General features: G+C 28.9%; 1 protein-coding gene across 5 annotated transcripts; it reads right to left on the bottom strand.

Moving 5' to 3' along the window:
* Positions 1-2,390: 2,390 nt before the first annotated feature.
* Positions 2,391-11,864, bottom strand: LOC114130755 (katanin p60 ATPase-containing subunit A1-like). Of its 5 annotated transcripts, XM_050205121.1 has the most exons (8): positions 11,730-11,864; positions 10,847-10,944; positions 5,296-5,507; positions 5,092-5,215; positions 4,745-5,024; positions 3,626-3,948; positions 3,425-3,540; positions 2,391-2,793 (listed from the first exon to the last, which is right to left on the bottom strand). In XM_050205121.1, the coding sequence occupies exons 3-8, from the start codon at positions 5,453-5,455 to the stop codon at positions 2,468-2,470; spliced, it is 1,329 nt and encodes a 442-aa protein (XP_050061078.1). In that variant the 5' UTR covers positions 5,456-5,507; positions 10,847-10,944; positions 11,730-11,864; the 3' UTR covers positions 2,391-2,467. The 5 variants fall into 5 exon arrangements, with proteins under 5 accessions (XP_050061078.1, XP_050061074.1, XP_050061075.1 ...); XM_050205117.1 differs by lacking the exons at positions 10,847-10,944; positions 11,730-11,864 and adding an exon at positions 10,253-10,407; XM_050205118.1 differs by lacking the exons at positions 10,847-10,944; positions 11,730-11,864 and adding an exon at positions 10,253-10,353 and having other exon boundaries at positions 5,296-5,492.
* Positions 11,865-14,696: the final 2,832 nt, after the last annotated feature.

Here is a 14,696-nt window from a genome sequence, read left to right as displayed (position 1 = left end):
CTCTGACATTATAAAACAATAGAATGTGAATTTAAACATTAAAACTCAATGGACTTAGTTGCGTCACTGCCTACAAAATATATCTATATTGCACTATGTATATAATGCGATCGGTGGTGTAGGTATTCATATTGGGTGGTCATATACTTAATACTTATAATATTGGCACCGTGATGGAACCGCCCCACCCGATCCGTTTTTAAATAGCAAAACAGTAGTCGGTACTTACTACTTATTATGTCATGCATTATATATTTGTATATAAATGTATATAAGAAGTGAACGCGTGTAAGATACGATGTGTTTAAGACATTAAATTATCGTCCAAATGTACTATCGCGGCGACTATAATGTGTCTGTAACGAATATTAATAGAATAATGCGCATATAGGTATGATAATAATAAAAAAAAAAAAAAATGCTATTGCTCGATAGAGTTTGTTCGCCGGAAATCGGCGTCAACTTGAAGCTATGCTGCACCCCGGACAGATGGTACCTAAATGAATTAATGACCACACAGATTTCGTAATCTGGCGAAATAAAAAATTCCTATCCGTCCACTGTGTTGCGGCAATCGTCAGCAGTATAGTCCGTAAAATATGTACAAATTATACGCATATCAAAACACGATTAATCCCGTCAGAATTTATCGATTGTGATTTTCAGTGACATCGCTATAGCAGTAAATTATTACAAAACGTGGATGATGATAAATGACTGTATTTGGACCTGGTACACATAACAAGTATACTCGTATTAAATAGGTAATATAGTATAAGTATGGTACGTTCGCTGTACTAATATTGTACAATATTTATATATAAATAAAACATAACTGTTCGGATTTGTGTGATTACCTGCAACCTGCGTATGTCCTATATGTACTATACTTTCGTTTTCTTCGAACTATACACGGCCAAGAGTGTTCGTAAAGAAGAAACAGAGGGGCCATGTCACCCTGGATTTTATGACTGTATGTAATATTCATATAATAACACATCGCGTCATGGGATACACCATATTACGGTGTTCATAAAATATATTTCTAGAAAAAAAAGTTTTTTTTAAGCTTACATCGTTCGTGATAAAATTGTCGATCTTGCCCTGCAGGGAGAAATTCTATTCAGCGGGACCGCTTTATAATACCGCTACAGCTTGTGTATCACACCTATACCTACACATAACCAATACAAAATGTAAGCCACATATTTTTGAAATATCAAATAATATTTCCGACGACTTAACTGTTATGGTTTGTTTTTGTTTTTAATTTTCAACTACGATATAGGCAATGGCGTCATTTCAGTTTTCAATAGAGGGGGCAAAAGTTTTGCCCGGCCCGAATAAGTAAAAAAGAAATCACTCGCAAGCAAATATCTACATACTTACATTTTATCAAATTACCATTTCGACCTCACTTATTTTAGAATTTTTATATTTTTACAAATTAATATTATTTTGAGTTATAATAATTTTTTAATTGTACATTGTAATAAGTTAGTTGCCTTACTGGTTCAAAATGTTTAAATAATGACATATATTTAATAAATACATCGGAAATTCTTTTCGATTCTTGATTGATTTACAGTATATTAGTACATAGCACACCTCGCCCTCCTCTTGAGCCGGCCTTGCGACCCCTCGTGGTTCTGAATATAAATATATTCCAACTATCAATTATTAATTAAAAATTTTATATTAATGTATATTGATAGTATCAATGATTCATACAATCGTTTATCTACCTATTATAAAGCTATTTTATAATAATTTAAACATATGAAAACACACGTAATATATGATATTTATATTAATCTGCATTTATAATTGTTGAAATTGATTTGAAAACGATTATTTTTTTCGATTGTATACATACATGGTCATATTATACATTTATATTATTATATAATTAATATATATATAATACCTAATACATATTTAATTAAAATAATTAATTGGTTTCATAGTACATTCTATTAGTATTATAATTACTATTATACTTTTTACTAAACCATTATTGTTTTATAACTTTTAAAATCGTTTAAAATTGAAATTACAAAACAATAAAAGCTTGAAATTGTATGAGCGAATATTTTGAAATTAAAAAGGAAAAATTCCTAGTACATAAATTACGTCAAATTTCCAAATACAAAAAATCAAACTATACAATTTTTATAAATAATTTATAAAACTATAATTACATTTAATTTTTTTTTTTTTTTTATCAATCTTTCATTTAATTGGTCAAAAATGCATTATGTACCTCACGTATATATAATATGATATCATACAGTACAACTGTAAATGGTATTAAGTAGTGTAAAACAATTGCTTATAGGTACTTATAAAATTTATCAATTGATAACATCTGTAAAATATATACATAAGTATAGGACGGAAATATATTTTTATTGTTGTCGAATAACAAAATTAGAATGTGTTGAGATAAAATCGAAACTTTCGACGATTAAAATGAACCAAACTCATCGATCCATAATTGATATTTTTCTATATCTTGACCGGTAACAGTTTTTCGGCACCTCTCGATAGCTTCGTTAAAATCTTGGACCGTTACTGGTAGGTCTATGTCGGCACGTTTTATGTTCTTGATCTGGTCCGGTGTTTGTCCAACGATTTTACGCCTCATACCCATCATAGCTGCGTCTCGGCAAACGTTAGCTATGTCCGATCCTGTGTAGCCTCTTAATTTGTTAGCTACAAATCTATAATCGAATGAATCGTCCAAGTTTACGCCTTCCAAGCACAGTTTCAACAACGTTATCCGCGACTCGTCTGGTAATCAACAAACATAAAATATTTATATGCACACATCACCAAACGAAACTGTTAATACGATTTGTGCAAATGTAAACTCAGCCCGATATTATATCTTTGTTTATTACATTGTTTGTACTCAAAAATAGATGTTAACGATGTTATTGAAAAAATTGATTATAAATTCAGCATAAAATGATTCGTAAACATATGATATAATTTGAAATTTAAAAACACTATAACGTTTGAGAAGTCAAAAATCATAATAGTATGGCTATTTAAAAATGTAAAGTTTTATAGTTTATATAACTATTACAAATTACATATTTAGAAACAAAATAAAACAAACTGCTTAATAGGTACTTATTAAACTAATTTACCCTATTAAAATTGTTCATAAATTTTAGTATGACAAAAAACCATTTTGGAAAGGTATAATAGCTATAATGAGAGTCATTCTTTTGTTATATGTTTTTTGAATAATGTTTAATAGTGTTATTTGCCAAAAATAATTAAGATCCAGTTTGTTCTTGTTATGGGACCCAATTTAATCAAATAAACAATTAGTTTGGTTACAAAAAAATTCAAATTATTTTTATTCTTATGTAGTACTAAACTACTAAATGCGTTTTATGAAATATACAATTACCATTTGGTAACGGCAAATATATTCTCTTTTCGAAACGTCTTCTGAAAGCGTCGTCAATATCCCATGGATGGTTAGTGGCTGCCAGAACCATGATAGATGGGGTATCTTCTTCGTCACTATATTATAATGTTATTAATAATACAATTTTTTATATAACAAATGGCATGTATAATCAAATTGTTCGTGTCTAGAAATATTCACCTAGACGAGTTTAAGCCGTCCATGTGAATCAAAAGTTCCGCCTTGAACCTCCTAGACGCTTCGTGTTCGCCTTCGGAACCTCGTAAGGAACACAACGAGTCTACTTCGTCTATGAATATTGTCGACGGAGAATGAATTTTCGCCATTTCAAACAATAGTCTGACCAATTTCTCCGATTCTCCTCGGTATTTAGACGTCATCGTAGACGAGGAAACGTTGAAAAACGTCGTCCCGCATTCGGTAGCTACAGCCTTGGCCAACATTGTCTTCCCGGTACCGGGCGGACCGACCATTAAAACGCCCTTCCACGGTCTCCGGATGCCCTACAAACCCAATATTCAACTACATATATCAGTGGTAAGTAAAGGCGTCTAGTGTACGATTAAAATATTGTAATATCATTGTATACCACTATGGAACGTTAACTTAATATTGTACACCTACATTGTTATTAACTGTGAACTTTGGAATACGAATAGAATAATTTGTCATTTCAATTAAAACATAAAAAATGTTCTGTTATAATAATGTTAAACCATTATAATATTACACCATGTTTATTAGTCTATGTTTTTATACGTTGAGCTTTAATTTATAAACTAAAACGTTTTAACATATTATAATACTTTATATTTCTATACACAGTACACTAATATCACGATGTATATAATATATATAAATAAATAACGTGTAATATTATATTATATTTATACTATGTGCATAAAAACGATGGAAAATAGATAATTAAACTATGTTAGTATAATACGTATACGATACCAAGTACCACGGCATCATGAATAATTTTAACAAGTACATAATCATTATATCAATGGATATTTTAATGAGTCAATATTTCTAAATCTCTGTATACTTAATTATGATGTGTTGTTTACATTGAATATTACATGTTTAGATACCAATCATGACTAATCGTTGTTTTTACTTTTTTACAGCATATTACATAATAATAATAATACTGTACATTGTTATACTAATAATTATAATAGGTATAATATCGACCATTTATAGATACCAAGATTATAATTTATTTGTTAAATATGAATATTTTTATTTTAACATAGTAATATAATATATTATACACATAATGCGTTTACGTACCTTAAAAAAATCTGGCATCAGCATCGGTAGCACCATAGCTTCTTGTAGTAAAGTTTTCGCGTGCTTCAATCCAGCTATCCGATCCCACTGGACATTGGGGTTCCTTTGTAAAATGTCTTTTTCGATGATGTCTACCAGATGAGGCTCGTAACCAATGACGGTTTTGGTTTTCTGTGGTTGTTTCTTGTGGTCTGTAGACCGAGGCGCCGTCGACGGCGTAGGATGATTAAGGGGCGGTATGACAGGTTTTGTTCTATATCCACCGGGATGTGAACAACACCTTTCAACACGAACGTAAAATATTGTTTTTAATAAGGTCGTCTGAAAGTACTAAGAACCTTGTTTACCTATCCCTTTTTGCGTGTATTGCGGGCAATAACTCTGGATCTCTTTTTCTTAAAGTCGCGGCCCATTTCTCTGATGGACCGTTTGGTTTGTATTGTTGCTGATTATTACCGTTAGAACGATTATCTAAATTTAATGTTTCAACTTTTAGCTGTCAATATAGTGACTAAGTTAAAATTATTTTGTTTATTAAGTGTATATCTTACCATTATTTGCACGATTGGTGTTGGATGCAAAGTTTTGCGTCTGCGTTTGTTGTGACGAGGATCTATAAAGATGTGATCGTTTTGACGATTGATTTGTTCGCCGAACAGGTTTAGAAAATGACGCAAATGATGCAAATGGATCTAACAATGAATCCATCATACGAGCAACTTCTTGTTGAACTATCCATCCTGACGGTCTATTATTAGATAGTCTAATTAAAAAAATTAATTAATACAAATTAATATTATTTAAATCTGAATCGAATAGGAAAACTAGATAACCACAATATTAATTATAAATGCAACAATATAATATATCAGCTAGCTGCAAACCAAAGCATGCTGTCGAACACAACTTATTAAAATAATCAATACCTACTGAATATATCACTGAGCCTCAATAAATTTCATAAGTTTATTTAAGGATTCCAAAACTCGAAGGAAAATTTTTCGACATTTCTACATAAATCTTTAATAATATACATACAATTTAGTGTCATATGAAAAGAATTTTGACAAGCACTGCTCAGCTTAAAAGAAGTAGCTTTTAATAAATAGAACTTTTCAATAAAATCTATATACTCGTAATTAAATTTTTTTCCCTAACCTAACCGTACATTTTAATTATTAGGGCGCAGCATATTAGCCTAGGAATAACAACACAAAAGCAATAACAGAATCCAAACAAACCGTGATTCGTAAATTTTTTTTAAGTACGTGTTTTAATACAGACAACACATCAAAATGTTTCCCGAATTTTATTCTCAATAACACAATCTAAAAAAGGAGGAAAAAATACGAATACAAATAACAACCTTTTATGATACTAAAACTACATTTAACTTTCAAACTACTACTAAAAGACTTTGATGACAATAAACAGGCATTCCTGACCATAGATGGTTTCTATATTATAGATATCCTAAATCTTTCTCAAAGCAATAGGCCTTGGAGCTTGCCTCGAACTAACCTTTCAACTTCTAAACATACTCACGTGTAATATAAGAAGGCAGTTAGTATAAAAGAAATTCATATCTACCATGTTAATGAATTCCAAATTATCACTTCTATTTAATTGTATTTAATTTATCGCCAATTAGCTCGGAGAATATATTATTATAATTATTATTAACTATCATCTTTACCATTACTATTCTCAACATTATCATTATAAATATAGTAATAATAATATAGGATGTACGTACTATTATATATCAGACTAAAGCATGCCGCCAACAATAATTTATGATATATTATAGGACTATAAGTACTATCAAAATACAAATAAAGAATAATTATAAGAAGAATCATACTACTATATCAGCACTCCAGAGCATTTAAATAATAACCTATCAGATATTCTCGCTTATTTTTATTTATAATATAATGTAGAAAAATATATTAGAATACGCACGTACGGTACATTATTTACTATAGACATTATTCACATGACATAAATCTATAATACAATTATTTTAGCTTTCAATAAAGCATTTAATTAAAAAAAACACTAAAAATAGAAATAGGTACCTTAACTATTCAATATCAAAATTGACAACGCATTAATAAAAATTGGTTGAAAATGACTTAAAATGAAATGTCATTTTCGTAAGTAAATATTGTATTATGATACTAAAATAACAATCATAAGAACACATAATTTAATTTAATAAACATAATAAATATAACAAGAAAATTTGAAACTAAAGTATTCAACAAAAATATACGTGCATTTCGAACTTTCTGCACATTTTAAGATCATAACTATAAGTATATTAATATTATACTTATACTATGTCAGAGTATCCATGATTCATAAATTATGCGTTATAAATATAATTAATAATTGTATACCAATAGTAAACGTGCGCGCTTAATAAATTACTAAGTCAGATCCAAAAAAAAAGTGTATATTATGAGTGCTATATTATTTAAACAAAGACAATAAAATATTATATGTATATAATATACATATAATTACTTTTGTGAGATACTTACTGAAAAAATGGATCGTTAAAAAAAGGATTATTATGCATATTAATCCACGTTATATCTTAATATAACTTGTTACAAATATATTATAATTATACAACACGAGTAACATTTACTTAAATGAATAAACGTGAATAAAATATGAATACAATATATGCTTATATGGTATGTCTTATGAGTTCATACTAAGCGATGTATAACAAATGTGTAGCCATAGTAATGAAACATGGCTACGAATAATGGGTCGAAATCATAATAAAATAACAACCTATCTTTATATATATACCATATTTCAATGAAATTTTACTTATTTCAAAAGCATACCTTTCGAACACACATATTTTTGCATTGACAATGAATAAAAAGCACAATAAAAAGTTTAATATTATGTTACATACACATTTAAATAGAGAAATTATATCCGTAATATAATAATGAGTAGGTATAGCTACATATACTTAGAAGAGTTATAAACGAGATTGTACAGAGATAAAACAAAATATTTGGTATTTCATTAATATAATATTGTGTTGTAGGAAATGATACCTATTCTTCAATTTGTTAACGATCAATAAAAAAAAATATATTTATATAGAATATAGATATATATTATATGAAATAATTATCTAGTTATTTTTTAGATACATATCACGATAGTAATAATTTATTAATTTTATCCAGTTATAAAGTGTTTTTATTTCAAACTTAAGATTTACCAAAAGTACTTTTTTTAAATATATTGGCATCCTTATTTGAATATAAACGAGAACAGAAAAGTGATTAAATAGGTCAAAAACACTTGTCACGCAACCCCTTTTCAAAAAAAAAAAACATATACTTTGGCAAAGATATCAACCAAAAAGGAAATGCCGAATTTTACTTCGCCATCATACGCGTGTCCATAATTTCATTGACCTCTTCTGGCCCCAACATCGATCGATAAACTTTACATGTTTTCTTTATAGGCAAACATAACTGACACTTTTTGACATAAGTAATTTTATATTTTTATTTCAAGTGAGCGTTTTAAGTAATATTATTGATTATATCAATTAATTTTACTATTCTGATTTTTGGTTTAAGAATATGAATTATAACTTGGATAATTAATTGTTAATTAAACTTAGACATTTTTTTTTACTCATAAAATATATTTTTTCATATTAGACAGTTGTCGAGTCATATTATATAAGCTTATCGACATCAAATTTGTACTATCATTGAAATAATAAGTAGACAAAATCTTTTGATTGGGTCATCAATTATTGGTCATTTTATTAATACATAATGTTTTTTGATTAGTTCTCGTTTATTCACATATTATACACTTATATTATAATTATTATTTTTGATTCGAAGACTGTTATTATAAAATTATTTAATACATTAAAATTAATATATGCTTTAAAAAAACATTTTATTTGTATCGTCAAATTATAATATAAAAAACTGGATAGATATAATTAAATTAAGTTTTCCATTAAAATATATATTTATATAGAAACTGCAGTATAGATTAAAATTATAAATAGATATACAATAAGTAATAAATTATAATGAATAATAATGATTAATGAATGTATAGATATACCTACAATCATCCATAAAGTACCTATAAATTTTAAATTGTTACTTATAACTTAAAAAATAACTAAATATACGAGTGTGTGCTGAATTATTGCATCATATAACACATATTTTATAGAAAAAATTATTTAATACACAACTATGAATCAAAAATTATTATTCAGTAGAATATTTATATATTTAATGGTTTAATCAAATAAATTAACAATTTTATTTTACAGATAACCTTGGAAAATGGACAGTCAAAACAATTCAAAAGACATGCGGCCCGTGTAAACATAACATCAGTGGCATTATAAATTTTCAAAATTGTAATGTGTTTTTTAATTTATGTACCTATATTTATCACATTATTGTATTATGTAGGTATAATGAAATAAAATATAATTGAGTGAAAATCAACTAACAATATACCCGCATACATGTAGGCGAATGTTAAACTTGCCCGTATTTCATAATATATTAAAAACAAAAAAAAAAACAATGAATTAATTTAATTAAAAATACGCGAAAACAGTTCTTATAATAGTTTAACAAAATGAATTATTGCTATCTGCAAGTAGCAATTACGAATATTTACAATATGATATAAAAACGAAAAATGTTTCTGAAACGGCGCATAAGGTATGCAATTTAGCTACACACCTGATAGTTCTCTATCAGGCATATCAATAATATATTTTTATTGTGAAAAAATCGACTAATGGTCAATATTCATAAAATATTACCTATATAATATAGGTTAAATGTATTGTGTATTATTTGTTGATTTATCCACACTACTAATATTAGTAAATTATTCTCGACGTCCATATTGTGATGTACAATATAAATATATCGTCTCGATGATCTCGACTGACAAATAGAGAAACTATAGGAAAAGGTCCATACTTTGAGGAGATATAATATTTATTTAGAGGGTGGGTGGGTCGATAACAGAAGTTTGTAGGAGACTAAACTTTAAGTGTTAATGATCGCCCAATAAAAAGCTCGTTTGTTGTGAATTACTGAAATGTTACATTAAACATCGATAAAAGCAAGATATGTACCGAATTAAGAATGTGCCAAATATTTGCGCTTCAGTTGGTTTTTCTCCAGCTTATATCAATAAATCATTATCATTACGAAAATTCATTGATATAGAATACGACGATTGTGACCAGATATCCAAGTCGCCTAAATACGGACTAAATGGCTATAATAAGTATAAGTATAGCCGTAAAAACCCTTTACGAATAAAATGATACTCGTATGACACGAAAAGGCATGACGTTACGACATAATAATATTATATCGTTCAACGAATCGAATTCTACTCGATGTACGCAAAGTCTGCAGTCTTAAATTATTAAGCATTAGATATTATATATGATATTACCCGGGAGGAAGTTTGTACAAGTGTCTCGTGGTGACCGGTACGGTCATTTGTATCTCGAACTCGACGTTTCGACTACCTTCGGACATGGCGATGGTGTGGCGACTATATTATAATAATAGTAATGTATGCACGGCCTAAGTGGACACGACCCCGGGCGCATGCGTTCGTAAAAATTTGTGACGCGGTTGTCCAGCACGCCACGGCGGAGGGTCGACGGTTTTGGACGACTCGCGTAGGTCGTTGTCGGCGAACTTAAAACGCGATCGCCATCCCCTTCTCCCGACCAAACTACCACTTTAACCTACGCCGCCGCCATTGCCAGGTGAACGCGGGTATTAACCGGACCTCCAGTGCGGAGGGTAGCGGCGGCGGCCAGAACGTTGCCCCCAGGTGTGATTATAAATATATATATATAATATGTGTGTGTATGTAAAAGTACGGCCAAGTACAATAACATTACGAAACGGTTGTTTAATAGCGCACGAAATTACGATTTACGTTTATTTGAGGGTACATATCGATCACAGAGTATTAATATTATCACTAGTTCAGATCTCGCGCGTAGAGGTCAATGGTACGCGCTATAATAATTACCGAAGTTGGCCAGGGGAATTATTGTTTACCCACGCGATCGAAGACGTCGTAGATGACTGATGCAACGAAGTTTTTCCGTTGACGAAGATCCTTGCGAGCTGCAATAATTACTACATTTTAATACATATATAGTTCGAATATTAATTACACGGTATAACATATAGGCTGCAAATATAATAATATGTAGTAAATTTTTAGTAATTATAAAAATACAGAATTTTAATTTAATTTTTCAAAATTATTTCGAAAAATGTATCGATTCCATTGTGATCTCGGATTACTATATCTATATTTATCACTTAGGTATATTTAGTTGTAATTAAATTAACAGTTTCCACTTTTTATGTTCGATTAAATTAGTTTATAATTAATATTATATTTATTATATGAATTATAATTCATATATGATTTTTTATCATTAAATTATTTTATTTTTATTCTCACAACTGACATAGGCACTGAAATAAAATTGCATAAAATCTATACATTTTCAGTATAATAATAAGTGTAGACACTTCAATATGAATTACCTTATACATACAGTGAGCTTAATTTTCAAACAAGCTGCCAAATTCTTCCGAAGTCGACAGTTTATCTATACATAATCACTATAATTTTAATACGAATATATGATATAAACGTTATGAATTTATGATAATATCAGAAATAGAAGTGCAGGAACGGTGAATTTTTTTGAAATTAAAACATGCAGTTATGCAATTTTTGTTCCACTAAATGTGATTGTCCGATTTTCATATTTATATAATTAGGTATAATAAGGTTAGGTACATATAGCACGTTATATAGACGACCAAACTTATGTAAAATAAAAATAATATTCAGTATATATACACGATATAGTCAATATTATGATTTATAATACCCGTAACCGTCGATAGAAGGTAGGATCAATCCGTTCAATTCTGCAGCCGGTCCACCGCCGACTGTAGCGATCGTAATCGAGTGAGGGTGTCTTTGGACGGCAAACACTTTGCGCCGCTGATCGGCGGTTGGTCCGTCAACCTGCACCATGACGACTTTGGCGAACGACGGATCCGTCCTTTGCAGTTGTACACATCGAACGCGTGGACTAACTGGCAACCGCACATTGACCGGAAGGAACGCAATACATAACTATAATAATATAACACGCATATTTGTATAAATATAAACAGCCTTTGTGGTGTAGGTACATCGCGGGTGCATTGAACCGGCCGCCGTCGTCGCCACCACCACCGTCGGAACCGGCAAAACTGAACACAACTCCTCGAGGGCTATATTTGCAGAGTGAATTATTAATCAAAAAAAAAAAAAAAAAAGGGATGTATACGACATTTGTGTGAGTGCGTGTATACACACTCAATTATATGTTAAGGCACGCCGAGAAAGACAACGGAGTCGACCCAGATTTACTCGACATAAAAATTCATTATATACATATAATATATAAATGTTTTATAAGTTTTTGAATACAATTATAATATATATTTATAGGTACAGTAGGTACACCCACGATTATTAAACGTGTGTAATAATTCTTTTATTTTTATACATATAGCTTTAGCGAGATATTTGATTAATACTTCGTAATCGATGACCGATTAATGTCATCGTCATGTTACGACCTCTAACCCATGTATAAATATAGAGGCAGAATAAAACGAATAAATCATTCGATACATGTAACTATTGGTTGGTGGGTGTGAGGGGGTACTGTACTAGTGCTTAAACGTAAACAAATTTTTGCGCTCACAATCCACGCCGTATTTTACCATCACCAACTACAGATATTACAAGTCTCATATGACATTTACCCGACCGAAGAAAGTAGAGATTCTACTTAATTGGTATTCATAGACATTTTTTTAAAACTCATAATATTTCATTGGTAATAAACAAGTTTTAAAAATTTAACAATTAAAATATTTAGTAAGTTATAAATCATAAATTATCAGTTTCATTGTATAATACGTAACTACAATGTTGTAAAAATGTATGTACTATAACTAATAACTAATAAGTAGTAATGTATTTATAGTAATACTACTAATGTATTACTTGCGTTTACAATTATTAAAAATGACCTTAACGTTTGGTAAATACTTTACACAATTAGCTCACATAAATACTATAATATGCGTATTTAAATGTATGTATTATTTAAAATAAGTCATTATACGGATAATTACGTTTTTCTTAAAAAGTGCAATGAAGACAGTTTAGTCCAACAATAATGGTTTACAGAATAGTTTTTGATTGATTGCGTTTTCGTATATGCTAATTTAACTCAATGACACATAATACTCACAACAAAAATCAACTGTTAGATTCATTACCATATAATAGACTTCAAACAGCTTAATAAATAAAAATAAGTATATATAAAATATAAATAACATCAATTTTTAAAATTGTGATAAGTATAATGACCTATTTATGGTGCTATATTTTTGTAGCAAGAAATATATATAATATATATATTATATATATTTTTTTTTTATTCATACCTATACAGATTTATTTTTTTTAAAACAAAAATTAACTTTTTCATTATAAAGTATTAAATTTATGATTTTTTGAGTATATTAATGTATCTATATCAAAATTTAAATTAAAATAAAATTTAAAAATACTACTTATTCGAATTTGATTTAGATTCATAAACATTTTTTAAAAAGTCATCATTTGAAAAATGAAATCGATAAATAGAGGAACCTACCTATATTCAATATAAATATTATATTTTAAATAAACATAAATTAAATTGATAGATTTTTAAATTTAAATTTAAGTGTGAAGTGATCACGTGAATCTTAATTCACGGTCGTCGGTCACATCGTACAAAATAAAATAAAAAATTTAAGTACTTAAAAATTAGAACTTTAATTACACCTACTTCAAAATACCAAAAATCAGAATTTAAACAAATTAAATGTGATAAATGGTAAACCAAGCATGGCGAACCAACCTTTATGAGTGTCGTCGAGCCTGTACGATTTCTAGGCACATTATATGAACTGTTTTTTTTGGAATCTAAAAAGTAATCTTCGCTTTATCTTGCAATGTAATGTACATATATTTGTCTGCATAAAATAAAAAAAACTATGTTAATCAAAATAACAGTTGCTCACTGAACTCCACAAAAAGGTATTATTCAATATTGTATAGATATGTCATATGTGGAATATACAATAGTACAGTACACACATCACATAAAATAAATTTATTAAGTACTATTGTAATAGTTGAGCAGATTTATAATAAAAAGCCAATAAAAAAAAATGTACTAAATAATACCTAAGTACCTACAACCTACCTATACGGCTCTACAATATCTACTGGCATAATATTTGATTTTTTGTGAATTTCCCAATAAAACTGTTTATTTTAAAAAATAATAACAATAATATTAAATAATATATAAATATATAAATATAACTTTTTGGTTACCTATTAAAATTATCTCAGCGATATGCCGATATCTTAATATAAAAACAATAAATGCAGCCGTACAAAATTATTTTGACTTATGCTATTACCTATACAATATTTATAATTGTTATACATTTAACAGCCGCAAAAAACAAACTGAATAAACGATCGGTGTTGATTGCGTATATTATTTCGATTTACAATGTATACTTTACAGGTTATTGACACATCGACATATTTTATATTATATTATATAATGTTATATTATTCTGTGTTTTCGGTTTGAACAAAATATCGTGATCCCACCCACGGGTATTGTATCCGGTGCGTTATCGTTTAAATTTCCCGTAACTGTGATCGCCACGTCCGGTTAACCGTCAGGTACCTACACTCTACAGGCAATACAGAATTAAAACTT

This window comes from Aphis gossypii, chromosome 3, assembly GCF_020184175.1.
Source record: "Aphis gossypii isolate Hap1 chromosome 3, ASM2018417v2, whole genome shotgun sequence".
Classification (NCBI taxonomy): domain Eukaryota; kingdom Metazoa; phylum Arthropoda; class Insecta; order Hemiptera; family Aphididae; genus Aphis; species Aphis gossypii.
Note: the sequence above shows the minus strand (reverse complement) of the source record. Positions and strands in the feature narration are given on the sequence as shown.

Coding starts and splice junctions, on each gene's coding strand:
- LOC114130755 (XM_050205117.1), bottom strand. CDS start 10,338: ATGTCCGAAGGTAGTCGAAACGTCGAGTTCGAGATACAAATGACCGTA. Junction 5,025..5,091: donor ATACACGCAAAAAGGGATAG/GTAAACAAGGTT, acceptor TCGTGTTGAAAG/GTGTTGTTCACATCCCGGTG. Junction 3,949..4,744: donor TGATGCCAGATTTTTTTAAG/GTACGTAAACGC, acceptor TTGGGTTTGTAG/GGCATCCGGAGACCGTGGAA.